The sequence below is a fragment of the Protopterus annectens genome, chromosome 2.part0 (genome assembly GCF_019279795.1).
Source record: "Protopterus annectens isolate FY-2018-M chromosome 2.part0, PAN1.0, whole genome shotgun sequence".
NCBI lineage: Eukaryota > Metazoa > Chordata > Ceratodontiformes > Protopteridae > Protopterus > Protopterus annectens.
The window spans coordinates 384,565-412,347 of NC_056728.1; the positions used below are offsets into that span (position 1 = coordinate 384,565).

The following is a 27,783-nucleotide window of genomic DNA, read 5'->3' on the forward strand; positions in this document are numbered from 1 at the left end:
ATTGAGAATCTTGGAGCATGGCGGGGGATCTGTAGCAAGCTACAATTTGGATTGCAGTCTTACCTAGTGTTAGTTGCACCTGGAGAATTTCAGATGCATTGTGTTGGGCAATTAGCCTGGAGGTATGAATATCCTTGGTGAATACGGACACTAGTGTTTCAGTCCTGGTTTAGTGGCCAAAAAGTGTGGTAAGAGTTGTAGCCTGGTATTGCAGGGGTGCTCTCTGGAGCCTTGAACCAGGTCTCAGTTACTGCACAGATATCGATATTCTCCATTTTTAGGAGTGCCTCGAGAGAGTGCGTTTTCAGGTTTAGACTTCTAGCATTGAATAACATTACCTTCAGATCAATTGTTTCTTGTGAAGGTAAGAAGGAACAATCTGTATTAAAACAGACTATTTCCGTGTGGTGTCTAAGGCTATTGCCTTCTGTTATGCTATCAATGATGAATATGCTCCAGGCAGGCTCATGGCCCACTCTACCAGGGCCTTGGCTTCATTTATGGCTTTTTGGAAAGGGTTGGATTCTAGAAATACTCTAGAAGCTTCTACTTGGTCCTCTGCATATACTTTTACTAAGCACTATAAGCTTGATTCCTTCTCTAGGTCCAGATCAAGCTTTGCTAGGACCATTCTCCTGGGGTTCTTAGGTTCTTCTCCATCCACTTCCCAAATGTAGTGAGCTGTGTTAATCTACCCATATAGTTAAGGCTACTGCAGCAGTGATCAATGTAATGAACATAATACAGTTGTGTAAGTTGAACTTACCATAACAGTAAATGTTCAAATGATCAATGTTGCAATAGCCGCTTCCTCCCTCCATCCCACATGTTTTTTGGTGCACTTTCTATGCAAGGTTGCTGACATTTTGTTTCTGGTGTTCATAGCATAGCCCAGACTCTGTCTGTTTCTGCTGGCAGGAAAGTTTTGAAGGGCTTCATTCCCAAACTTGTCTTTTAGTCAGCTCATCTTGAGCTGCTTGACAGTTTGAGTGATGGGAAGGTACCCTGCAGTTTTGGAAGCTGTCCAGTTGTTATATCCTTGGCAGGATATAACCCATATAGCTAGGACAGCATTATTATTCAAGCATCTACTGTTATGGTAAGTTTAACTTGCTCAACTGTACTTTCTGCATTGACCAGTGGTATTTTGGATATTTATTTATTTATGTACCATTTGTTTACTGGGAAAGTCGGTTTACTTGGAATGAGCCAATTTTCAGCTGAGGTCCAGGAAGAAATGCTGCAGACGCATGTCTTTGTAACCATTTTCACCAGATGGTCTGCCAGCGCAATGGCCAGATTCTTGAGGAAGCTGATTGGCAACCCATCTGGTCACTGTGTTTCAGCCACCCATAGGGAAACCATATTTCTGTCCACCTCCACCTTCTTTGTCCTTGTTCTTGTATATATATCCTCTTCTTTACTTGCTGTACTCTTCCTCCTTCCCAGTATGGTCACTGAAGCCAGGTATTATTAATTTGCTGTCTCACCATCTTCATTTTCTTCCGTAATCTCTTTTCCATCCTTCCTTAGCTTGATCAGGTTGGTTCCTCACTTCCTCCTTTCTGCAATGTACCTAAAAATGTGTTTCATGTGTAGAAAAGCTTTTTGCTTCCATTCCCAGTTCTCTCTGCCAACTCGTTTTGTTCTTGTGCCTTCGCTGCACTCATCTCCTTTTCTGCTGCTGTTCTTGTAATCCTTGTACTGCACCTTGTTACCCCTCCTTTCTAACTGTTGTATGCCATTTCTTTTGCTCTGACCACTAGCTTTACTTTCATGTGCAGCCTTGTTGACCTTTTCCTTGTTTTATCAAATTCTGAACAGGTAGAATGTTAAATGCTGTTCTTCAACCCTATCCCATCCCTTACACATTCCTATACATTTACTTCCATGAGATCCTTTGCTTACCTTTGACACTTCCCCTAGTTCGGCATAATCTGCACACCTAAAATTCCACACAGCTGTTTTTGCATTCCTAATTTCCCCACTCAAAAACACATGGTGATGTGCTCATTGTTTGCTAACTGGATTTTCATCTGGATACCACTGACCCCTCAACTTTGGTTAGGACCACCTCCTCAATTCTGTTTTTTTTTTCTGGTGAAATTCTGCAACAGCTAGGTTAAACTTTGCATGACTGAAGACCTCTCTTAGTGCCTGTTTCTTCTCTACATTGCATCTCAGAATCTTCCAGTCTGCATCTGTCAGACTTAGCTCTCCCCATGAATATAAACCTTTTCTCCCTGTTCCATTCTTTAGTTCTTTTCTGTGATCCCTCAGCCTCTTCACGTTGATGCAGTGCGTTGCTTCATCAGCAACCCCTCCTATTCTCTGACTTAAAGCACTGGAGTGATTTCTATTGTTTCTGACCCTGCTTGTTTCCTTGTAACCCTCATCAAGATTATTCTGCATCCCTCCCCTGCCCGTCTTTCTTGCACAATGTATACCAAGGCATTTTCCTGTCCCAACCCCATGTTATTGTGATACAGGCAGTGTTAAACCTCTCTTGCTTCACTGTTAGCAGCTCACTTATCTTACTATGCAAACATACTCTAGTCACCCTCATTTTATTTTTCAGTGTTGTCTATTTTTTCCTCTCTTTGCCTAATGTGTGAGTGTCAACCTCCTTTTTCTGTCTGTGACTCCCCCTCTCTCTTACATCTTACTTTAAAGGAACCGTTGTGAGGATGTGCCTTTCCAAACCAGTTCTAAACACGTCTTCCCCATTCTAGGTTCAGATTTATGTCCTTTTTTATATGATGTTTTTGCATGACTTCCCAGTGTTCTTCGTGTTTCACTGTTGCAGTCATTACGTTTGGGTTATCTGCTTGCAGTAGCCCTCAGTCAGCCTGATTAACAAAGTCTTGGGCCCTGCATCGGTTGCTGTCCCTTCTTCCATGACATCAGGTCATCAGGGGTATAAAACATGCAGCCGACACCATTACATCAGTCTTTCTAGCCGTGAGGTGCCCGAAGCAGAAGTAGTTCACAAGTACTAGTCGTCCGACTCCTGAAATTTTCGTTTTCGAGTTTCAGAACCGAAGTCTTCAACTAAAGCTAAGTACCCCGTTGGGGAAGCTTTTTCTTGCTCCTTACCAATGTCAGTAAAAGTTAATAATTGCATTACTTGTGGAAAGCAAATACCTCCTAAAGATTTTCATTCATACTGTATTCCTTACCTAGGCCCTGACCACGACGTACCTTGCTGTTGGTTTTGTGCTTTATTTAATCAGCGCACTATCCGTCATCGGTATATTTTCGCCTCTAAATATTTCGGTTCTCGGTTTAATTATCCAGAAATGTCGTCAGTTAGCCATCCGACTACCAGGATTCCAAAAAAAACGCAAAGATAAAGACAACAATAGGCCACCGAGGTCCAAAACTGCCGACAACGCTTCTCCTAAGCCATTCGCCAGTTCGCCGTTACTCATTGAGGTGCTTTCACAGCCCCTGATACCCGCTACTTCTGATTCGCAGGCCTCTACTGAGACCCATTCGGAGTCCGGTATGCCATGAGATGCATCAACTGTGGAACCCGCGGATGTCTCTACCTTGGATGGGTCCGGAGCCGCTGTGCAGGCACCGGCTTCTGAGGGGTGTATTCAGGCCTACGGACTTGCATATTAAACCAATGCCTCCTTCTTCACTTAGGCCTAAATCTCGAACCATGCCTAAAAAAACGACACTCAGGCCTGTATGCCTAAAAAACAAATGATAAGAATTGATGAAGATCTAATAACTCTAATCAGGGGAAGCCAAACCCCCCCTTCTAAGAGGCCTAGGACTGGAGTTGTTTATGAATCTTCAGACCAGGATTCTGTTTTTTCTGATTCTTCTGATGATTTGCCCTTATCTACTTATGAGGATTCTGATGCAGAGGACTCTGTTCCCTCTGCATCCCCTCCAGAGGATTTTTCTTTTGGTGAAACCTTACATACTGTAAGGGAGCATTTCCACTGGGAAAGCCAGGATTTTTCTGATTCAGAAAAGCGGCTTAGGGATTTCTTACTCCTGCCTCAGCATAGGCCTTTAGCTATTCCTCCTGTACTAGACTTTGTTGATGATGCTTTTTCAGAATCTACTTTGGCCCCTGATTCCTTGCCTCCTGCTCCCAGAAAACCTGACAGATATTACAGGGTCCCTGAGTCACACAAGTTCTTTTTTAAAAATCCTATTGCGGATCAAGACTCCAGGGCGCTGGATAGATGGGGTAAGAAGGTTTACACTTATGTAACCTTAACCATTAGGGCTTTAAACTGCCATGTTAAAGTATTAGCAACATGTTATTGGATTGCTTAAACAGAAAATTATGTTGATTCCTGACTGTGGAAAATAAAGAATTACAGGATCTAATGCATTCTGCTGAACAGGTTGGAAAACATACTTTGCAATGTGGATTTGATTCATTAGAGGCCTCTTGCAGGGCTGCTGTTACTGGGTCTGTGCTCAGAAGGCATGCTTAGCTTAAGGAGCAATCTTTGCCTGATGATGTTAAAGCTAAATTGTTGGATGCTTCCTTAAATAAGGACCGCCTGTTTGGCAACAAGGCTGAGGAAGTTCTTAAAAAGATGGAAGATAAAGCTAAATCTATGCAAACTGTTGAAGATTTCTTACAAGTTCAGCCTTCTAGATTTAGCAGGCACTGGCCCTCTAACAATTGGTCCTTTCCACCCCTTCCAGGTCTTCTCAAGCCAAACCCAGACACAGCAGAAACCCCAGGTTTCAGTCCCAGGGGACACACAAGACTAAACAGTGGGGGGTTTCCACACCCAAACCAGGGAGTAGTAAGACTCCCCCTATGGAAAACTATCTCGATTACTTGCTTTTAAAATTTTCAAGCACTTCCCAACAGAATGCTCCTTTACGCAGAAAGATTGGTCTGCAGGCCAAAAACTGGGAACTCATTACCCAGGACCAATGGGTTTTAAATATAGTGTCCCAAGGATACAAATTTCACTTCCACACCTTACCAACACCAAGCAGGTGGCCAGATCTACTCCCAAATCAGTGGGCAGAAGCCCAAAATCAAGTACTCTCTCTTAAGCATGAGGGCTATTCAGTTGGTACCAGAAGAGGAAAAGGGACAAGGTTTCTATTCGAGACTTTTTCTGGTACCCAGAAAAGGCAATACATGGCATCCTATCCTGGACCTTTCTACTCTAAACCTTTATGGTGATTCCAAAATTCAAGATGCTGACTCTTCACCAGCTGCTTCTATGCTAGGCAAAGATGCATGGCTGGCAACACTAGACTTAAAAGAAGCATACCTGCACATCCCTGTCAGGGAGTCTTGCAGAAGATACCTATGTTTCAAAGCAGGCTACATGCATTATCCGTTCTCTGCAATGCCCTTTGGCTTATCTACTGCCCCCAGGGTATTCACAAAGTGCCTAGCTCCAGTCATTGCATTTTACAGGCAAAGAAATATTCAAATATACCCATACCTGAACGATTGTCTAATTCAGGCAGAATTCCAGGACATACTTTTGAATCATCTGGCCTTTGATCAAAGGGTACTGACTTGTCTGGGGTATACCATAAATAAAACAAAATCACACCTGGTACCCTGTCAACAAATTATATTCCTGGGAGCAAGCTTGAATACAACTTCCCAGATGGCTTTCCTCACGCCACAGAAACGGATTCTTTTGACAACCTACTTCAAGCAAGTGGCCACAAAAGCCCAGTTTATCTGCAAGGCAAATACTGCAAGCCTTGGGGTTCATGGCCTCCTGCATTCTTCTAATTCCATATGCAAGACTGCATATGACGAAACTGCAATGGTATCTCAAAAGCCTATGGTGTCAACATTCACAGGATCTAGAAGCAATGATTCCTATCATACCTTGCCTACGCCTAGGGTTCCTTTGATGGGCAGAGGCCTGCCACCAGAATAAGGGACTACCAATCACACTCCCTACCATTCACACTCCCCCCTGCCGCCCAAACCTTGACAACAGACGCATCAGACTATGCATGGGGGGCTCACCTGGCAGGGAAGTGCATTCAGGGCAAATGGAACCCAAGTCAAATGCACCTACACATAAATCAAAAGGAAATGTTAGCTGTACAGAATGCTCTGACAGCCTTCAAGGACCACATTCTTCCAGGACAACTAATGGTAAAGACGGACAACACTACGGTCATGTGGTACATAAAGAAGTAGGGGGGGTACCCATTCTTACCCCCTCTGCAGACTAGCCATGGCATTGTGGAACACAGCCTTGAGCTACCAAGTGAATCTACAAGCTCAATTCCTGCCAGGAAAACTAAATACACTGGCAGATGGACTAAGCAGAAACCTCATGGACCCACACGAATGGAAACTGGAACCAAGGATTTTCAACATGTTGACAAGCAAATGGGGGAGCCCAGATATAGACCTGTTTGCCTCCCCCCAGAACCACAATTGGACAAATTTTGCACAAGGATTCCCCACAAACTAGCTTGGAAAGTGGATGCCCTGTCCTTCAGCTGGAAAAACCTATCAGTTTATGCCTTTCCTCCTCTGCCTCTGCACTCTAAAGTACTACTAAAGATCAAACAGGACAAGCGAAGGGCGATCTTAATTGCACCAGACTGGCCACGAACAACACTGGTAACCCCTCCTGCACAGTGTGTCACGCTTGGCCCCATGGCACCTGCCTCAGACTCCTTCCCTGTTGTCTCAGCAACGGAACCAGATTCTGCACCCTCAGCTGCAAACCCTGAACCTAGCAGCCTGGCTAATTACCTAATCTCTCTTTTACCACCCCTCAGCAAATCGGTGATGGATATCATTTTAGAGGCTTGGAGGCCTAGTACTAGAAAATCTTATGCTGCAAAATGGAAAAGATTTTGTACCTGAAACCAGTCTCAAGGGATGAGCGCAGCAGTGCCCAATTTATCTCAGATTCTACAATATTTGACTGAGATGCTTCATAAGGGCTTGTCCTTTTCCTCCACCAAAATCCATGCCTCAGCCATTTCAGCTCATTATAACACAGAGCCTCCCCTCTCTCTCACCCACTTCTCAAGCAGTTCCTCAGAGGGGCCAACAATTTAAGGCCACCCAGGAGAGCACCAACTCCTACCTGGGACCTTAACTTTGTCTTGGAGAAACTCACTCTTCCTCCTTTTGAGCCAGCTGCTACTGCAGATTTAAAATTCCTTTCCTGGAAAACAGCTTTCCTTTGAGTAATCACTTCTGCAAGACAGGTATCTGAATTACAGGCCCTTTTGGCAGTGGAGCCTTTCGTCATCTTTCATGCGGACAGGGTGTCCCTCAGAACCAATCCCTCCTTCATTACCAAGGTGGTATCCAGTGTGGCTCTTAATCAGTCCATTCATTTGCATACCTTCTTTTCTAACCCACAGAACAAAGGGGAATGGATAGTGTACTCCTTAGATGTGCACAGACAACTTAGATTCTACTTGGACAGGACTAAACCTCAAAGGAAATCTGAATAGCTGCTGGTAGCATTTGCTGCAGGGACAGAGGGGAAAGCTATTTCAAAGCAAACCATTTCAAAATGGATAGGCCACTGCATTCATTTCTGCTAAAAGCACCATGGAGAACCTATCCCACAGGACATCAGACCCCATTCAGCCAGGGTTGCATCTACATCTACAGCCTTTCTCAGGGGCGTCCCTACAAGGGACATCCTAGAAGCTGCTACCTAGAGTTCTGTACATACTTTCAGCAAGCATTATCATTTGCCAATTTTCTGTAAATTCAGAGCTGGTCTTTCCTCTGCAGTTTTGCAGGGCCTTATAGCTGGTCCTAATTCTATTTAAATTCCTCCACCCAGCCTTAGCTTTGGGAATCTACCCAAATGTAATGACTGCAACAGTGAAACATGAAGAACATAGTACAGTTGTGTACACTTACCATAAATGTAGATGGTAGAGTGTATTCACTGTTGCAGTCCTGGTTACCCTCCCGCCAGCCCCCTTTCTTCTTTTGGATGTACCTCTACTCTCACTTACTATGCTCAAAAAGCTTTTTGGTGTATTTGCTTTTTTGTTGTAGGTATATCCTTGTATTATAGATTTAATTGCTTTCCATTAGGGGGGCACCTGACATCTGGGGCAAGAAAAACTGATGTAATGGCGTCGGCTGCATGTTTTATACCCCTGACGACCTGACGTCATGGAAGAAGGGACAGCAACTGACGCAGGACCCAAGACTTTGTTAATCAGGCCGACTGAGGGCTACTGCAAGCAGATAACCCAAATGTAATGACTGCAACAGTGAATACACTTGAACATCTACATTTATGGTAAGTGTACACAACTGTATTTTCTCCCCCCAGTGTAAAAGCCTATTTTTGCTCTGTGCTACAGCCAGTCATTATGCTCTCTGCCTCCCTCATCTCCCTTTCAGTGCTAAACCATTCTCCATTCTCATGTCCTGCAACCAGTTCTACTCCCTCACCCTTTATTTGGTGGAGCTTTTGACACATTGCCATTCTTCTGCAGAAGCATCATGTTTGGCTGATAGAAAGGTACCAAAGCACCTTATTAAAGCTGGAATGAGGTCATAATTTGGACTGTGGTTACTGAGATGGAAAAACAGAAGCATGCCGTTGCAGCTGCACTGCTACTTACTAGGACGGATGAAGATACAGCAATGGAAATTTCTTCACAGGATTTCAGCACAAATTAAGGTATGTCCATTTTAATAAAGAAATTTGATCCAGTGTTATTGACAGTGTAAAAAGGCTGAATTTATGAACCATACCTTAATTTTAACCAGATTATTAGACAAACTGTTTCTACAGCAAATAGTTTCTATGGCAGAATGTGTAACTTATTTTTTAAGTCTGTTATTTTAAAGTACAGAGACTTGTATTCTAATTGACTGAGGATTGTAGGTAACTGAGAAACCACAGTTTTGGTGATCAGTCTTTCCCTAGTCACTGCCCATTACAAGATTTGAGTTCTTTTTTCTCTTCCTGTGCTAGAACACCAAAGCTAATATTTATTTAGTGGGTACTAGCCGAGATTTCTAAAACTCTCGCTTTGTATGGCTTTAAAAAATGATCCTGCTCCCAGATGTTGCTTCCAATTAATATGTTAACCTATTAAAGTCCCAGTTTGACAGTATATTACCTATTTCTCTGCCGTCTTAGATACCATCTTTCATTTTGTAAACTGCTTCGTTCTTGTGATACGGTCTACATAAGACTTCACTTAGAAGGATTATGCCATCTTTCCAGACATGTCTTACTATTCCATCTGTCTTGTATGTGCTATTATTTTCATACCTGGCCTTGTCTGTGTTACATCTGCAGGTGTTATTTCCCTTCATTAGGACATTTACTATAATATCGCTTATGTGGAAGACTTTTATTAAGGCATATTTTTCATTTGTTTTGTGACAGTTTTGAAGAGTATTTTGGCTTACCTGCATTGCTTTTACTTTCTGGTAATGGTTATGTACTTTTTAGGTAATAAAGTTGTTTCATTCTTCTATACCTTTAGGTATTTTGTTTTCCACAGTTATTTTAACTTTGTTGCCTCTGTTTGGGTGGTGTAACCCAGTGATAGCTGCTCTAACATAAAGCAAATGTAGATCTCTTGTCTCAATTATATAGTGGTTTTGTACTTGGTAATGACAATCTCACTGAGCTCTTTTGTCTGCCCTGTTTAGTACTTCATTACTGCTTTGTGAATTGTGCTGTGTCCTGACTTGCCTTAATACCCATTGCAATGTGTGATGTCTTTTCTCTGAAAATGCTCTCCACGCCTGATTTCCCTGAGGTAAAAGTAATTTCATTGCAGGCTGTTAATACAGTGTGTCTGTCTTTTACATTTAAGTGTGTCATATCTAATAACTTGAAAACGAGCACTGTAGCTGGTAAAACCATAATGTAGTTATTCATCCAGCTGTATCGCTGGTAAAAATCAGTAATCAGTTATGCAATCTGCTAAAGATACTCTGCTGTAGAATTTTTTTTTTCTGATAAGCTCTTCAAAATTAAAGTATGCTTCATAAATCCAGCATTTTAATTCTGTCAAGAACATAGAATAACATCCCATTATTAAAATGGGAGTACCTTAATTTGTGCTGAAATCATCTGATGAAATTTCCATTGCTGTATCCTCAGTTGTCCCAGTAAGTGACAGTGCAACTGCAAATGCATGCTTTTTTTTCCATCTCAGTAACCACAGTCCAAGTTATAACCTTATTCCAGCTTTATAAAGGTGAATTTTCATCAATTGCAGATAGGATTCTGTAATTGGAACCATCCTTTTTACCAATGAAAAGGTTGAGAAAATTGCTTAAGTTTTCAAGACACATGGAGGGGTCCCTATTACTTTATCAAAGAATCAGTTCATCGAACGGCATTTTGGACAGCATTTTATTGAACATGTCGTTCGCTGAACCATTCTGAGATCACATAACTGTGGGGATTTGAAAATTTGCCCTTTGTCCACTGTAGTGCAATTTTTGAGTCTGAAAGTAAAAGCAGAAAGTAAAAGCAATGCAGGTAAGCCAAAATACTCTTCAAAACTGTCACAAAACAAATGAAAAATATGCCTTAATAAAAGTCTTCCACATAATAATTAGCAGGGGATGTAACCGGGAGGTTTGATGAATGGCATTTCCAATGAAATGCCATTCTCTGAACCGAGTCTTTGATGAAGTAATGCAGACTCTATGTGGAGATTATTCTTTTCTGTATTCAGGATGCACAAACATTGGTTACAGTCTAAACTGCAAAAAAATGTACTTGGCCATTGCCAGAATGCTAAAATTACTTTTGCAAAATTGTGCCAAAACAAATGCAGTAAGTCTCCCACAGATACTGGCGCAACATAACAAAGCAAAGGAAGTAACTGCAGTCTTATCAGCCCAAAATTCTGTTTATATACTGTCCTTGCTGTAAATCAAACAGGCAGTATATTCATGCCTCACTTGAGGTTTCTGGAGTGCAGGGATGCTGTCAGTGCCCCTGGAAGCATTTAATAGGAAATTTAGTACCCGTTACCAACGTTTGGTTTGGATGACTTTGTGGCTAATAAGTAAATGAAAGTAAAGGAATGGCATGGAAACCATGGAACAGTGTGCTGCATATGTAGTACTGAAGGTATATTTTATATATTTTCTTTTTAAGTTACAGAATTGCCACTTCCAAAACAGGAATGCCAAATTCATGACAATGATGTTAAAATGGTAGGACCGCAGAAGACTTGTGGGCCGCCATGTGAAACTTCGTCTCATGAAGAGGTATGACATTTTGTTTTAAAAAAATATATAAAATAATTTGCAGTCTGTTGGTCTGTCAACTGTTTGTGTGTGTACCTGTTAATATACAAGAAGAACATGCATCTCTCACTTGCACAGATGTCATTATTCTACAGGCTAGATTTATGAATATGGTTTCAGAATTATGAGAATCCACAGAAGCATGAAAAAAAACTAAGTGAAAAGCTGCACAAACTGTGGCAACTGTTTTTTTTCAATAAGGCTGCAGCAAAGATGTGTGAAGTATGGCAGGCTTTACAGAAATATTTTTTTCTGTGTAAATACAGCAGAGATATGAAAAGTGAAGCTGTTTTACACACACACACACACACACACACACACACACACACACACACACACACACACACACACACACACACACACACACACCTGACTCATTCTGGTACATCTATCTGGAATTTCTTTAGGTACTGATTTCATTCAAAATCATTTCATCTGTTGATCCAGTCAGTGTCTGCATTCCCTTCTGAATGTTTAATGAATTTCTAGCAAGCCTGAAAGGATTAAAGGAAATCTTTACATGAAAAGCGAGCCTTTTGCCCAGAGTCAGCGAATTTGTGTATACATTTTATATGTTAGCATTTTGCAACTGTTAAATGGTCATAAAACTGAGACATAGTCTACAGTTATCTTGTGGCAGTCAGTGGTAGAAATACTTACTTGTGTTTTCATATGACAACTATCTGGTCACAACCTTTTATTTTACATTTCTTTTTGCAGGCGTACATTTACTTTTCACACTATATTGCCTAATTTATTTAAGTAAGAATTTAATTATTCTATGTCAGAGGCTTGTGGCTGGCTGCTTATCAATGTATAAAATGTAATTACACAAACCTAGTGAATTGTAATTGTTGGCATCCACCTTTTAAAAAGAGAGATTACTTAGCTGAAGTTACAATAATTTAATAACATGCTCATCTCATTTTAAAAGTATACAGTTATTGTGACCTTTGTGTGCCACATTGGTCTGGCTGGTGGCAGCATGCTACCATAAAAACTTGAATGAGTTTACCTCCTGGAAAACCCTGTATGTGAATGCAAAGTAGTTTTAGTCAGGAAACAGTTACTGTTTGGTATAGCACTGAAAGAAGCTGTGCTTGATAGCCTTCCTCTGATAGTGAAGTGGATGAATTCCTGTGAAGTCCATCTTCATTACCTTCTTCTTCACTTGCTCAGTGTGATGCACATTTGGGTCTGGCTAATGATGGTCATTATCATATGTATATTATTTGTATGTTTGTTTGCCATACACTCTTGAAGCAGAGCATGTATTCACATTGGGGAATTAACTCCAAAGCACATTTTCACCATCAAACAAGTATAAAACTTAATAAAAGGCATGAGTAATAGATGAACCAGCATAAAATCTGTTTCATTCAATACATAAGGCATCAACAGAAAATAATGCTTTCTTCAGCAAACAGTGTTAAAATGTATGACTTTTTAAATTCTGACATGACATACACTTGCATTTTGCTGGTTAAAGTGGAATGTGTTGTCCTTTTCATTCTTCCACACTGTTCGGTCTTCGGGTCTGATATTGGATTGACTTGGCCCTATACTCAAGACTTTAAGGTCAGACTCTCGAGGTCCTCCCTCTCCTGTCATGCATCATACCTACTCTAACCCATCAGATCTTGTTTGCCGCCGTTGTGCCAAGATGTGATTCAGATTCTCGAATTTCATCTCAGGTAGGTGATAACTTTAAAAGTTATTTTTTTCTTTCAAATCTTTTTCATGTATGGTTAAACTTTAAGCTCTCCTATCTAGTTTTGAATAGAAGTTTTTAAATAACTGTGTCCTCCCCTCCTTTTGGTTTTCAGCAGGCGTTAGGGACTGCTACCTCCCTTTTCTCTCAATTTCCTTATAGTGCCATTGACACTTTTGTCTTAAAAAAATAGTAGTAGTGTGTTCTTCCTGTATTCTGATAGTTTTAATACTATAGGGTTAGTGGTGTTTTCTTAAGCTACCCTTAGTAGTATAGCTCTAATTTTTCATTCGTATAAAAGATTGATGTTCTTCATGTTTCACTGTTGCAGTCATCACACTTGGGTTATCTGCCTGCAGGTAGCCCTCAGTCGGCCGGAATACCAGAGACTTAGTATTCCTCCATCGGATGCTGTCGCTCCAGGACTGACGTCAGGTCAACAGGGGTATAAAAACAGGCAGCTGACACCATTACATCAGTCTTTCTTGCCGAGGAGCCTGAAGCAGAAGCAGTTCGCAAGTGCCGGTCGGCCGCTACCTGAATTTTCGTTTACGAATTGAATAATCCTGAAGTCTTCTAAAGTTAAGTACCGCTTTGGGGATCCTTTTTTCTTGCTCTAATCGATGTCAGAAAAAGTTAGCAATTGTCTTGCCTGTGGAAGGCAAATACCTCAGAGATTTTCATTCTTACTGCGTCACCTGTTTAGGCCCAGACCACGACGTACCTCACTGTCGGTTATGTGCCTTGTTTAACGCCCAAACCATTCGTCATCGGGCTCACTTTGTCACTAAATTCCTTCTCTCTCGATCTCTGTATTCCGAAATGGCTTCAGTAAGCCATCCGACTATCGATATTTCGAAAAAATGTAAGGATAAAGACAGAGATAGAACCCATAGGTCCAAAGCTGTCAACAATGCTTCCGTTAAGCTATTTGCCAGTCCACCAGTACTCAGTGAGGTGCTTTTGCAGCCCCTGATGCCCAGGGGATTCGCAGGCCTCTACTGAGACCCATTTGGAGTCTGGCATACTGCGAGACTCTTCTTCGACTATGGAACCTGCGGATTTCTCTACCTTGGATGGGTTCGGAGCCACTGTGCAGGCACCAGCTTCTAAGACCGTTCTTTGCTCAACCAATATTCGACTCAAACCGGCGACTTCTTTTATTATCTAAAACTACTGAGTTTCTTAGGCCCAGTGTACCTGACACCCACAAATTTCTTTTCAAGAATCCTACTGCTGACCCCAGAGATCATTTCCCAGGGGCCTAAAGGTATCAAGGCAACTACAGCCAAGAATCCCACCCCTTTGGACAGGGATTCCAGAGCCTTGGACAGATCGGGTAAAAAGGTATATACCTCTGCAACTCTGGCTATTAGGGCAATGAATTGTCAGTTTCACATGCTGAAGTACCAGCAACATATTATGGAACTTGTTAAACAAAAAGTGACAATGTTTACAGACTGTGCAGAAAATAAAGATTTGCAGGAGCTTGTGCACTCTAAAACAACACAAGAATCAGTCAGTGGGAGACCGCAACCTCTCGATTTAATATATATTCAGTAACAAATATTTTGTTGAACTTATTAGTAAAGTCATATTGTGTACCTGTTATCACGGGTTTTTCTATCTTGCCTGTGCCCAAAATAGGTTTGTATATAGTGTTCCTACCTTTCATGACCTCGTCATGAATATTTAAAATAAATTCCTCAGGATACCCCCTCTCCTGAAGCATGTTCATAAGTTTAAAGCATTCTTGCTTGTAATCCAAGTCCTCAGAAGTCATGCGTGATGCCCTGACGAATTGACCTTTGACTATACCCTTCTTCTGATGTCTTGGATGTGAACTGTTGTAATGGATGTAACTGTTAGAGAAGGTCGGTTTCCAGTAAATAATAATAATTTTATCTTCACTATAGTATTTCAAGTCTTTTTAAAAAATGAAGATGAATGTTTTAACTAAGTCTTCATTGGATAATTAATTAATTCAAGTGTGTATATATATATATATATATATATATATATATATATATATATATATATATATATACAAGGGGGGTTTTGCTACACTTGTTTGCACTTTCTGATGAAGTTTACGACGAAAACGTTTTATTACAGTTTGTCAGCGTTTATGTGGTTGTGCTGGTTCGTATAATAAACTGAGTATTGGAACTAAGTGAGGCTATCCTTCTTGGCGTGTGGTGATTCCTCGTTTCCTGTAAATAATAGATTTAAAACCTGTATCTTGAACTATTAAAGATACATCCAGATAATTAACTTGTTGAGTGTTGACCTAATAAGTAAAGGTCAAAAAATCTGTAGAAGAATTTAAATATTTTATAAATTCTTCTATTGAACTTGTTGTACCTGTCCAAAAAATACAGATGTCAAGGAATCTAGAATAAAATATCCAGTTTTTATTATATTCACTGTTTAATATATATTTATTTTCCCATACCGACAAAACTATGTCTGCATAGGTTGGGGCACAGTTAGCCCCCATGGCTACCCCTGATATCAGTTTGAAATATTCTCCTGAAAAATATACAAAATTATTGTGCAAAATTAAATCTGCTAGTTCCATAACCAGAAAAATATCATTATCACTGGCCTGTGGATTACCTCTTACAGCTTCCTCTAACCATTCTAGTCCCTTGTCATGTGGTATGACCGAAAAAAGATCGACTACATCTATAGTAAGAAATTTAAAATTAGGAACATTAAATTCAGGTATAATTTTACCCAAAAATTCCCAGGAATCCTTAAGTAGGTGTTGTTCCTTGCCCCACAATTGTTTGAGCTTCCAATCCAGGAACTTGGACAGAGGGGAAATTTTGGATCCCCGGGCCGAAACTATAGGCCTCAATGGTGGATTCTCAGCATCTTTATGAATTTTGGAGACCCCAAATATGGAGGGTATCCTAGGATTCTCATTTTCAAGATATTTGTATGTATTGTAGTCTATTACCCCTTGATCTAGTAAGTCCTTAATGGATAAATTTATTTTTTTATAGGAAATATTGATTTCATTAATCGATAGTGGTCCATAACGTGTATCGCCATTTAAGATGGCATACATTTTACCTTCATACATTATTTTATCCATAAGGACTATACCAACCCCTTGTCTGGTTCCATAACCCTAAGGTTGGGATTGTGACTTAGTTCAAATAGTAAGTCTTGTTCCAATGTACTAAGATTCGGTACAAACCTGTTATAACTATTAATGTTCCTAATTTGTTTCTCCATTCTTGTTTCCAAATTTTTCAACTGTGGATGTATAGGTGGATTGTAAGTACTAGACCTAGTGAGGGTAGAAGTATCATTATAGTGTGTTTCTGCTCCAAATAAATTTTCTAAATTGAGTTTTCTAATAAAGATTTTTAGGTCCATTATAACTTTAGTAATCTTGCTGTTACGTTTAGGAACGTATTTAAAACCTTTAGTAAACAAGCTAAAAAAAGTGTTCGTAATAGACAAATCACTGTAATTGTATATATGAAAATCTGCCTGACTTACAAGTTGAAAATTTTCACCTTCATGATCTGTAGTTATAGGCAATGCATTATTTACCACTTCTGGTTCCTGTTGTTGTTCCTGTTGTATTCCCCCCTCCTCTGTAAGAATAATTTCCCTTATGAAAATGGTTTGAATCTTGATTATTGCATTGATTGCGAATCCTTTCGGACCGCTTTGGAAGGGGTTCTTGTGTCTCATAATTATGCACTCTGCAACACAGGTCACCAAGCATACTTTGCAGTGTGGTTTTGATGCCCTAGAAGCATCTTGCCAGGCAGCAGTCACTGGCTCTGTACTGAGAAGGCAAGCTTGGCTCAAGGAGCAGACCTTGCCAGACCATGTTCATAGGTAGGTTCATAGCTAAGTACTAGGCTATCTGCCCAAAGGCATTTATAAGCCTAGCCGGAATTTGTTGGCTTTCGCCACCCCCTTAGATTAGTTCCCTGTGCCTCTGTCCAGCAGAGCCATTGAAGTGATCCCTGGGGTAAACTTTCTGTTTCCCATCCATTCGTCAAGGTTTCTCTTGAAGAGGGTTAGCGAGGAGCTCTACCTAATGTAGATTGGAATCTTGTTCCAGAGCATGAGAAGTCTCTGGGACAGGAATCTATCCCTCCAGCATGTCCTATTTATTGTTGTGGTGAGGTTTAGCTCCCTGGAGTGTGTGGCTTGAGGGGATATGGTTTTCTTTAGGTGGAGCATGTCCATCAATTCTAGGTTGGACATGGCCTTGTATGTCATGCAGAGATCACCTCTGAGTAGGCGGTATGCAACCGAATACAGCTGGAGTTTCTTCAGTCGAGCTGCATAGGGCATCTGCTTGAGGCCAGTGATCCTCTTGGTGAGGAACTTCTGTGGTCTTTCCAGTTGTTGCAGGTATCTTGTAAGGTACATCCCAAATGGGACATTGTACTCTATGATGGGTCTGATGAATGATGCGTAGAGGGGCCCAATGACCTCTTTCGATCTGGATGCAAACCCTTTTGTGATTAGGTGGGCCACATAGAAGGATTTTCTAACCACTTTGGCAATGTGATTATCAACTTGGGTCCCCAGATCCCTTATTATGTCTTCCGTATTTAGGGGGATACCACCTATGTGGTAGTTTGTGGGTACTTTGTTTTTCCAAAAGAGATGACTATGCACTTTTTGGCATTTAGCTTGAGACCATGGTTTTGACACCAGGTATCTGTCTCAGTGAGACCCTTTTGGAGGATGTCTGTGTCAGCCGGCGAGTCAGTTATAGCCCCTAATTTGCAGTCATCTGCAAACTTGGTGAGCCATAGTCCTTCTGTGCTTGCCTGTACCTCTGAGATGTATATGCCGAACAGGAGGGGTCCTAGGATTGAGCCCTGGGGAACGCCACTTGTAACAGGTTTAGAGTCAGACCTAGCTCCTGCAACTCTTACCATGTGGGTTCTGTCTGTGAGCCAGTTGGCAACCCATCTCGTGACGTAGGGGTTTATGTTCAGGCTGGTGAGCTTGTCTATAATACCTGAGTGGGGAATAGTGTCGAAGGCCTTTGCAAGGTCTAGGTAGGCTGTGTGGACCACTTTTCCTTTGTCTATAGCCTTGGTAACTGTCTCAAAGAAGTCCACCAGGTTTAGGAGGCATGATCTGCCCTTAACAAAGCCGAACTGGGTTGGGTCCAGTGTTTGGAGGTTTCCAATCTCTCTGTTAATGAGGTCCATGATGATGCGCTCCATAGCTTTGCAGACCAAGCTAGTCAGGCTTATAGGGCGATAGTTCCCGGGGTCCATTGTGGCTCCACCTTTGTGGAGCGGAATAACCGTTGCTGTGCGCCACTCCGTGGGCACGTAGCCTGTGGAGAGGCTGAGTTTAAACAGTGTGTTTAGGTGAGGGGTTAGTTCATCTTTGAGCTTGTGTAGGATGCAGCCTGACACACCGTCTGGTCCCATTGATGCTGTGTTTTTGGCTTTGGAAAGGGCTGTTTTAACCTGAGTGTCTGTGATTTCAGGGGCACTACATTCTTCTGGTATAGTTATGGGCCCTCTTAGGGGTGAGAGGGGGGGTGAAATTTGCACTGAACCTGTTTGCCAGGATGTTGGCTATATCGGTCGGTTCAGTGTATTTTTCTGGTATAGTTATGGGCCCTCTTAGGGGTGAGAGGGGGGTGAAATTTGCATTGAACCTGTTTGCCAGGATGTTGGCTATATCGGTCGGTTCAGTGGATTTTGTGCCATTCTGCACCAACTCCGAGCAGATCTGTGAATTGCCACTTAGATTCTTGACATAGCTAAAGAATGCCTTGTGGTTATCTTTGGAGTCCATGGCAATTTTTCTTTCGAAGCTAGCCTTGGATGATTTTATGAGGAAACGTAGTTTCTTGCTGATACTGATCAGGGATGTCTTCCCTTCTTGGGATTTTACTCTTTTCTGTATTAGTTTCCTCCTCCTATTGTATAGCTTGTTTATGGCAGGGGGTCCACCATAGTGGTTTGCTTTTCTTGGAGGAGTGAGTCTTGGTTTTGTTTGGGATAGCACGATCCATGCATTCTTGTAGGTGCCCGTAGAGTGCATTAGTAAAGGATTTTGCAGCTTGGACAGTGTTATCCTTTAGCATGGGGGCTTTGAAACTTCCCACCTCGGTCTTAAGTAACGTGAAGTTTGCTTTTGAAAAGTTTTTCACGGTGGTTTCTTTGACCGGGGGTGGTGGCGGAATGTGGATATCCAGAGTGATTAGTTTATGGTCAGATCTAACCAGTGAGGGGTTGACCTCCGGTGTGGAACACTGGTCGCTCATGTTGGTGATGACCAGGTCCAATATGTTGTCACCTCTGGTGGGGGTGTTAACCAGTTGATCCAGGGTGTTTGAGTTTATAAATTCTAGGAAATGTTGGGCCTGGGAGTTCGTACTTGAGTCGTTCTCCCAGTTAATGTTTGGACAAATCACCCAATATCAGGGTGTTTGGTAGGACCTTTATATTTCCCAGTGTTTCCAGGAATGCAGAGTGGGGGTCCTGGGACATGGTGTGTGATCTGTAGCAAGCTATAATTTGAACAGCAGTTTTTTCCCATTTGTTGCATGTGGATGATCTCTGAAGCATCGTGCTGTGCCACTAACCTGGAGGTGTGGGTATCTTTGATGAATATGGATACTCCCCCACCTTTTGTATTTCGGTCTGGGTTTTTTGGCCGAAATGTATGGTATGAGTTGTAGCCTGGTAGTGCTGGGGTGCTCTCTGAAGCCTTAAACTAGTCTGTTACTGCACATATATCGATTTTCTCCATACTGAGGAGTGCCTCAAGTGCGTGCATTTTGAGGTTTAGACTTCTGGTATTGAGCAGCATTACCCTCAGTTTTTTGTTACTTGTGCTATTTACGGCGGTGGGTTTGTCTTTTGAGCCTTGCCTAAAAAAGGCACTATGGGGGTGGCAAGAGCCTTGGCCAGTATTTGAAAGCCTAAGGGTGACAGGTGCAAGCAGTCTCTGTCAAATCTAAGTTACTAGACGCTCCTCTAAACAATGACAGTTTGTTTGGCACCAAAGCAGAAGAGGTTCTCAAAAAGATGGAAGAAAAAGCTAAGTCTATGCAGACTGTTAAAGAATTCTTACAAGTGCAACCCCCTAGGTTCAGCAGGCATTGCCCTTACAAACACTGGTCCTTTCCAGTCCCCTCCAGGCCTTCTCAAACCAGACCCAGGGGTAACAGACCACCCAGACTACAGTCTCAGGGTATGCAGAGATTTAAGCAATGGAGTGCCCCCACCCCTAAAACGGAGTGGTAAGCCACCTCCTTACAGAAAAAAAACTCACAATGACTTCTTTATTCCACTCCCCAGCCCTGCCCAATTGCTTGTGTCCCTAGGAGGAAAACGTGCCTGTCATACAAGAAACTGGATGTCCGTCACACAGGACCCATGGGTCCTCAATGTTGTATCCCAGGGGTACAAATTTTATTTCCGCTCACTGCCAACCCCAAGCGGGTTTCCAGACCTTCCTCCAAACCAGTGGGTAGAGGCTCAAAGTCAAGTACTTTCCATGCTCAATATCAGAGCTATTCACCCGGTTCCAGTAGAACAGAGGGGTCAAGGATTCTACTCCAGACTCTTCCTGGTAGCCAGGAAAGAGGGCTCTTGCCTCCCAATCCTGGATCTTTCTATTCTCAACACCTTCCTGGTGGTACCAAAATTCAAAATGCGTACCCTGCAACAGCTCCTTCCTATGCTAGCCATGAATGCCTGGTTAGTCACCCTATCCTTAAAAGAAGCCTGTCTGCCCATTCCCATAAGAGAGTCATGCAGGTAGCATCTATGTTTCAGGGCAGGATCTATGCATTCTCAGTTCTCTGCACTTCCCTTTGGCTTATCTACTGCGCCCAGAGTATTCACAAAATGCCTGGCTCCAGCCATTGTATACTGCAGGCAGAGAAATATCCAAATTTACCCATACGTGGATGACTGCCTGATTCAGGCAGACAGTCAGGAATTGCCGTTGCAGCACCTGACATTTGTGAAAAACCTTCTCACTTCCTTGGGGTACATCATCAATGAAAAGAAATCAAAACTGGTACCCAGTCAAACGATTGTATTCCTGAGAGCAAGCTTGGACACAACATCCCAGATGGCATTCCTCACTTCAGAAAAGCAAGTCTATCTGACAGCCTACTTTAAACAAATGGCCACCAGAACCCAGCTATCCACAAGAAAAATACTGCAGGCCCTAGGGTTCATGGCCTCATGTATACTGCTAATTCCATATGAGGAAACTTCAGTGGTACTTAAAAAGGCTTTGGTGCCAACATTCTCAGGACTTGGAAACAGTCATTCCTGTCATACCCTGTCTAAGGACAGAGTTCCTTTGGTGGGCAGAAGCATGCAACCACAACAAGGGACTGCCCTTTACTCGACCCCTTGCCGCCCAGACCCTAATCACAGATGGATCAGACTATGCCTGGGGAGCACACATGGACGGGCAAATGCATTCAGGGGTACTGGAGCCCAAGTCAAATTCATCTGCACATCAACCAAAAAGAGATGCAGAACGCCCTGACAGCTTTCAGATCCCTACTGCTTCCAGGACAACTGCTAATAAAAACAGACAACACCGCAATTATGTGGTACATCAACAAACAGCGGGGACCCACTCATACCCACTCTGCAGGTTAGCCATGGCCCTGTGAAACATGGCCTTGGACACGCAAGTCCATCTGCAAGCTGAATTCCTGGCAGGCAAACAAAACTCACTGGCAGACGACCTAAGAAGAAATCTACTAGACCCACACAAGTGGCAATTGGAGCCCAGCACCTTCAACCTTCTGATTCAGAAATGGGGGACCCCAGAGATGGATCTTTTCCCTCCCCCTTCAACCACCAGCTCAGCAGGAATCCTCACAGCAGGGCCTGGAAAGTGGATGCCCAATCTTTTCAGTGGGTCAATCTCTGAGTCTATGCCTTTCCCCCTCTGCCCCTTCTCTCAAGAGTATTACTCAAGACAGGATAAACCAAGGAGAATTCTGATTGCCCCAGACTGGCCACGACAGCACTGGTACCCACTTCTGCGCAACCTGTCACCGGTGCCACCCTGGCACCTACACCAAAGCCCAACCCTGCTCTCTCAGCAGGAGGGACAGATTTTGCATCCCCAATTGCAAACCCTAAATCTTGCAGCCTGGCTTATTCCTTGAATTCTCCCCCTGCAACCCTAAGCAAGCAAGTGCTGGATATCATTCTCTGGGCCAGAAGACCCAGTACAAGAAAATCCTACGTGGATAAGTAGAAAAGGTTCTGCTCCTGGATTCATTTTATAGGATAGGACACAACAATGCCCTCTCTGCCTCTAATCCTGGATTATTTAGCAGATCTACTCCACAAAGGCCTGTCATTCTCCTCCATTAAGATACATGCCTCAGCCATTTTGGCTCATTTCAACACTGAGCCACCTCTCTTCTCACACCCTCTTATCAAACAGTTCCTGAGAGGGGAAAACAACTTAAGGCCGCCAAGCAGAGCACCCACCCCTGCTTGGGACCTTAACTTTATACTGAAAAAGCTCACGCTTCCCCCCCTTTGAACCTGCAGCGTCAGCAGAGCTAAAATTCTTCTCTTGGAAAACAGCCCTACTTCGGGCCATCACTTCAGCTAGAAGAGTGTCTGAGCTACAAGCACGCATAGCTGTGGAACCCTTCATTATTTTTCATGCTGACAGGGTTTCCCACAGGACTAACCCTTCCTTTATGCCTAAATTGGTGTCCAGTGTGGCTCTCAACCAATCCATCCATTTGCCTACATTCTTCCCTAATCCCCAAAATAAAGGGGAAAGGATCCTGCGCTCCTTGGACATGCTCAGATTCTACTTTGATAGGACTAAGCCCTTCAGAAAATCTGACCAGTTGCTAGTCAGCTTTGCAACAGGGGCAGAGGGCAAGGCCATTTCAAAACAGTTTCCAAATGGATAGCACACTGCGTCCATTTCTGCTACAAGCACCATGGGAAACCAACCCCTCAGGGGGGCAAAACACATTCCACTAGGGCAACATTTACCTCTACAGCATTTCTCAGGGGAGTCCCTACCAGGGACATCTGGAAGCATTACCACCTGCCTATATTTTCCAAATCCAGGGCAGGTTTTGCAAGAGCATTACTGCAAGGCATACTAGCCAGCCCTAACTCTTCTTGACTGCCTCCACCCTTCTTCAGCTTTGGAAATCCACCCAAGTGTGATGACTGCAACAGTGAAACACGAAGAACATAGTACAGTTGTGTACACTTACCATAAATGTAGATGTTCAAGTGTATTCGCTGTTGCAGTCCTGGATTCCCTCCCTCCAGCCCCCTGGTTTCTCTCTCTCCTCTCTGTGGCTATTACTCACCCCTTTCAGGTTAATTGTTACTGGTATTTACTTTTTACTGGTAGTCTTTTCCCCACCATAACTTAGCTCCTGACATTTGGGGCAAGAAAAACTGATGTAATGGCATCGGCTGTCTGTTTTTATGCCCCTGATGTCAGTCCTGGAGTGACAGCATCCAATGCAGAAATAGTAAGTCTCTGGTATTTGGGCTGACTGAGGGCTACCTGCAGGCAGATAACCCAATAACCCAAGTGTGATGACTACAACAGTGAATACACTTGAACATCTACATTTATGGTAAGTGTACACAACTGTACTTTCTTACTTGGTTAAAGCTCTTCAAGATGTATGACAAACCCACAGACTGCAAGAGATGCACTTCTTGTGGGCACAAAAATCCCAAATTCAGACACTTACAAGAAGTGCATCTGTTGCTTGGGAGCCAGTCATTTAGAAGCAGACTGCCAGATCTGTGCAGCCTTTAACCCAAGGGCCCTCTCAGACAGACGAAACAAGCTGATACTTAAAGGACTGGTGCCTTCATCTAGGGCTCAATCCCTGCTCGTTCCAAAGAAACTGAAGCAGCGAGCCCTGTCAGTCCTCCAGGGCCTTTTCCAGAGACCAAAGAAAAAAGATCCAGACTGTCTGACCCAACAACTTTGGATCTAACCCAAGGAAGACATTTTCAGGATCCGAAAGCTACTTCAGATCTAGACAAATCTAGGCCTACTCTGGATACAAAAGCCTCATCAGATCCAAGCAGAACAAAAGCACTTTCAGAGCCAACAACAGTCAATGGAGCCTGTGTACATATTTGGTTTCTCCACTCTGAGCAGGACATTTTTGCATCCTAAGGCTTTGGATCTAAAAGTTCAAAGCTGTACTCCAGTTCTACTTTCTAAACCAGTATCTCCAGTTCTACTTTCTAAACCAGTATCTCCAGTTCTACTTTCTAAACCAGTATCTCTAGTTCCTCCAGTTTATCCAGCTCAGATATTGAGAACTCCCTCTAAGGCCAGATACGCTTCCATGGCCTCTTCTCGGAGTTTTTCCTGACACCGATATGGACAGGATGATGTGGAGGTTCCTCAAGGCTCGGATACAGATGGGAGTTCTGCTGATGTCTTTCAAGGATGCATCTGCAGTCCTTACAAATGGGTTGTCCTGTCCTCAGGCAGCCCTTCGGTCGGCCAGATTCCAAAGTCTGGGTCTGGCCTCGGCTGATGTCGCACTTCACCTGACGTCACAGCTGCAGTTCTTCAGGTATAAAGGCATCAGCCGACGCCATTTTCCTCAGTCTTTCTTGCCGCGTGGCGCCCGAAGCAGAAGTTGTTCGCAAGTGCCGGTCGGTCAGAACCAGAGATTACTACTACCGAAGACTTCTAAAAAGCTAAGTACCCCGTTGGGGACTCTTTCTTGCCTCAGCCGATGTCAGAAAAAGTGAATAACTGTTTAACTTGTGGGAAACAAATACCTCATAAAGATTTCCACTCTTACTGCCTACCTTGTTTAGGCCCAGACCACGACGTAGCAGCTTGTCTAGCCTGTGCTTCTTTCAACCGACGGACACTTAGACGTCGGTCGGAATTTGCTGAGGAGTTTTTCGGCCCGCTTTGCTTACAACATGCCGCCGGAAACTCCGACTCGCAATTTACTAAAAGCGCAAGGAAAAGGACCGACACTCGCGGTCCGCGGTTTCGGCCGAAACCGCGGTTAAGTCAACCGCGAGTGTCTCGGCTTCGGCTGAAACAGAGTCCACGGTCCTTCCGGCTGAAAGCTTGCCTCCTACCGAGGCCTCTCCCAGCATGGCTGAATCTGCTACTGAAATCCCACCTGTTCCTGCAGGATCACAGGATTTATCTGATACTATCCCTTTAGATATATCTACTCCTGCACGTGGGGCTGCTAGGCCCCCTGCATCCATGTCGATTAAGGCTTTTGCCAGGGCTAAAGCAGCTAAATCTACCAAGAATGTGCCTGCTAAGCCCCCCTCTCACAGACCCAGCTCTAGTACTCAAATGCTTAGTCTAGCAGAGGATCTTATTTCTTTGATCCGGGGATCCCAACACCACCCTGACAGGGTCTCTCACCCTCCTCCTGAGAAGAGGCCTAGAGCAGAGCCCCCCTGAGCCAGTTTCTACTGATTACTCCTCGGATTGACATAGCTAAAGAATGCCTTGTGGTTATCTTTGGAGTCCATGGCAATTTTTCTTCGAAGCTAGCCTTGGATGATTTTATGAGGAAGCGTGGTTTCTTGCTGATACTGATCAGGGATGTCTTCCCTTCTTGGGATTTTACTCTTTTCTGTATTAGTTTCCTCCTCTATTGTATAGCTTGTTTATGGCAGGGTCCACCAGACTGGTTTGCTTTTCTTGGAGGAGTGAGACCTGGTTTTCTTTGGGAAAGCATGATCCATGTATTCTTGTAAGTGGCCGTGGAGAGCATTAGTAAAGGATTTTGCAGCTTGGACAGCGTTATCCTTTAGCATGGGGGCTTTGAACTTCCCACCTCGGTCTTAAGTAACGTGAAGTTTGCTTTTGAAAAGTTTTTCACGCTGGTTTCTTTGACCGGGGTGGTGGCAGAATGTGGATATCCAGAGTGATTAGTTTATTGTCAGATCTAACCAGCGAGAGGTTGACCTCGGTGTGGAACACCTGTCGCCCAAGTTGGTGAGGACCAGGTCCAATATGTTGTCACCTCTGGTGAGGGTGTTAACCAGTTCAGGGCGTTTGAGTTTATAAATTCTAGGAAATGTTGGGCCTGGGAGTTCGTACTTGAGTAGTTCTCCCAGTTAATGTTTGGACAAATCACCCAATATCAGGGTGTTTGATAGGACCTTTATATTTCCCAGTGTTTCCAGGAATGCAGAGTGGGGGTCCTGGGAACATGGTGTGTGATCTGTAGCAAGCTATAATTTGAACAGCAGTTTTTTCCCGTTTGTTGCACGTGGATGATCTCTGAAGCATCGTGCTGTGCCACTAACCTGGAGGTGTGGGTATCTTTGATGAATATGGAAACTCCCCCACCTTTTGTATTTCGGTCTGGGTTTTTTGGCCGAAATGTATGGTATGAGTTGTAGCCTGGTAGTGCTGGGGTGCTCTCTGAAGCCTTAAACCAGGTTTTTGTTACTGCACATATATCGATTTTCTCCATACTGAGGAGTGCCTCAAGTGCGTGCATTTTGAGGTTTAGACTTCTGGTATTGAGCAGCATTACCCTCAGTTTTTTGTTACTTGTGCTATTTACGGTGGGTTTGTCTTTTGAGCCTTGCCTAAAAAAGGCACTATGGGGGTGGCAAGAGCCTTGGCCAGTATTTGAAAGCCTAAGGGTGACAGGTGCAAGCAGTCTCTTTCAAATCTAAGTTACTAGACGCTCGTCTAAACAAGGACAGTTTGTTTGGCACCAAAGCAGAAGAGGTTCTCAAAAAGATGGAAGAAAAAGCTAAATCTATGCAGACTGTTAAAGAATTCTTACAAGTGCAACCCACTAGGTTCAGCAGGCATTGCCCTTACAAACACTGGTCCTTTCCAGTCCCCTCCAGGCCTTCTCAAACCAGACCCAGGGGTAACAGACCACCCAGACTACAGTCTCAGGGTATGCAGAGATCTAAGCAATGGAGTGCCCCCACCCCTAAAACGGAGTGGTAAGCCACCTCCTTACGGAAAAAAAACTCACAATGACTTCTTTATTCCACTCCCCAGCCCTGCCCAATTGCTTGTGTCCCTAGGAGGAAAACGTGCGTGTCATGCAAGAAACTGGATGTCCATCACACAGGACCGATGGGTCCTCAACGTTGTACCCCAGGGGTACAAATTTTATTTCCGCTCACTGCCAACCCCAAGCGGGTTTCCAGACCTTCCTCCAAACCAGTGGGTAGAGGCTCAAAGCCAAGTACTTTCCATGCTCAATATCAGAGCTATTCACCCGGTTCCAGTAGAACAGAGGGGTCAAGGATTCTACTCCAGACTCTTCCTGGTAGCCAGGAAAGAGGGCTCTTGCCGCCCAATCCTGGATCTTTCTATTCTCAACACCTTCCTGGTGGTACCAAAATTCAAAATGCGTACCCTGCAACAGCTCCTTCCTATGCTAGCCATGAATGCCTGGTTAGTCACCCTAGACTTAAAAGAAGCCTGTCTGCCCATTCCCATAAGAGAGTCATGCAGGTAGCGTCTATGTTTCAGGGCAGGATCTATGCATTCTCAGTTCTCTGCACTTCCCTTTGGCTTATCTACTGCACCCAGAGTATTCACAAAATGCCTGGCTCCAGCCATTGTATACTGCAGGCAGAGAAATATCCAAATTTACCCATACGTGGATGACTGCCTGATTCAGGCATACAGTCAGGAATTGCCGTTGCAGCACCTGACATTTGTGAAAAACCTTCTCACTTCCTTGGGGTACATCATCAATGAAAAGAAATCAAAACTGGTACCCAGTCAAACGATTGTATTCCTGAGAGCAAGCTTGGACACAACATCCCAGATGGCATTCCTC

At 43.3% G+C, this 27,783-nt stretch overlaps 1 protein-coding gene across 1 annotated transcript in view; it reads left to right on the forward strand.

Annotated features, from left to right (window-relative positions):
- Positions 1-27,783, forward strand: part of LOC122792910 (caspase-8-like) — a 743,641-nt gene that overhangs the window by 284,090 nt on the left and 431,768 nt on the right. Inside the window, exon 4 of the mRNA XM_044060467.1 lies at positions 11,103-11,215. Within this exon, the coding sequence (XP_043916402.1) occupies positions 11,103-11,215 (113 nt within the window). The remainder of the gene's footprint in view (positions 1-11,102; positions 11,216-27,783) is intronic.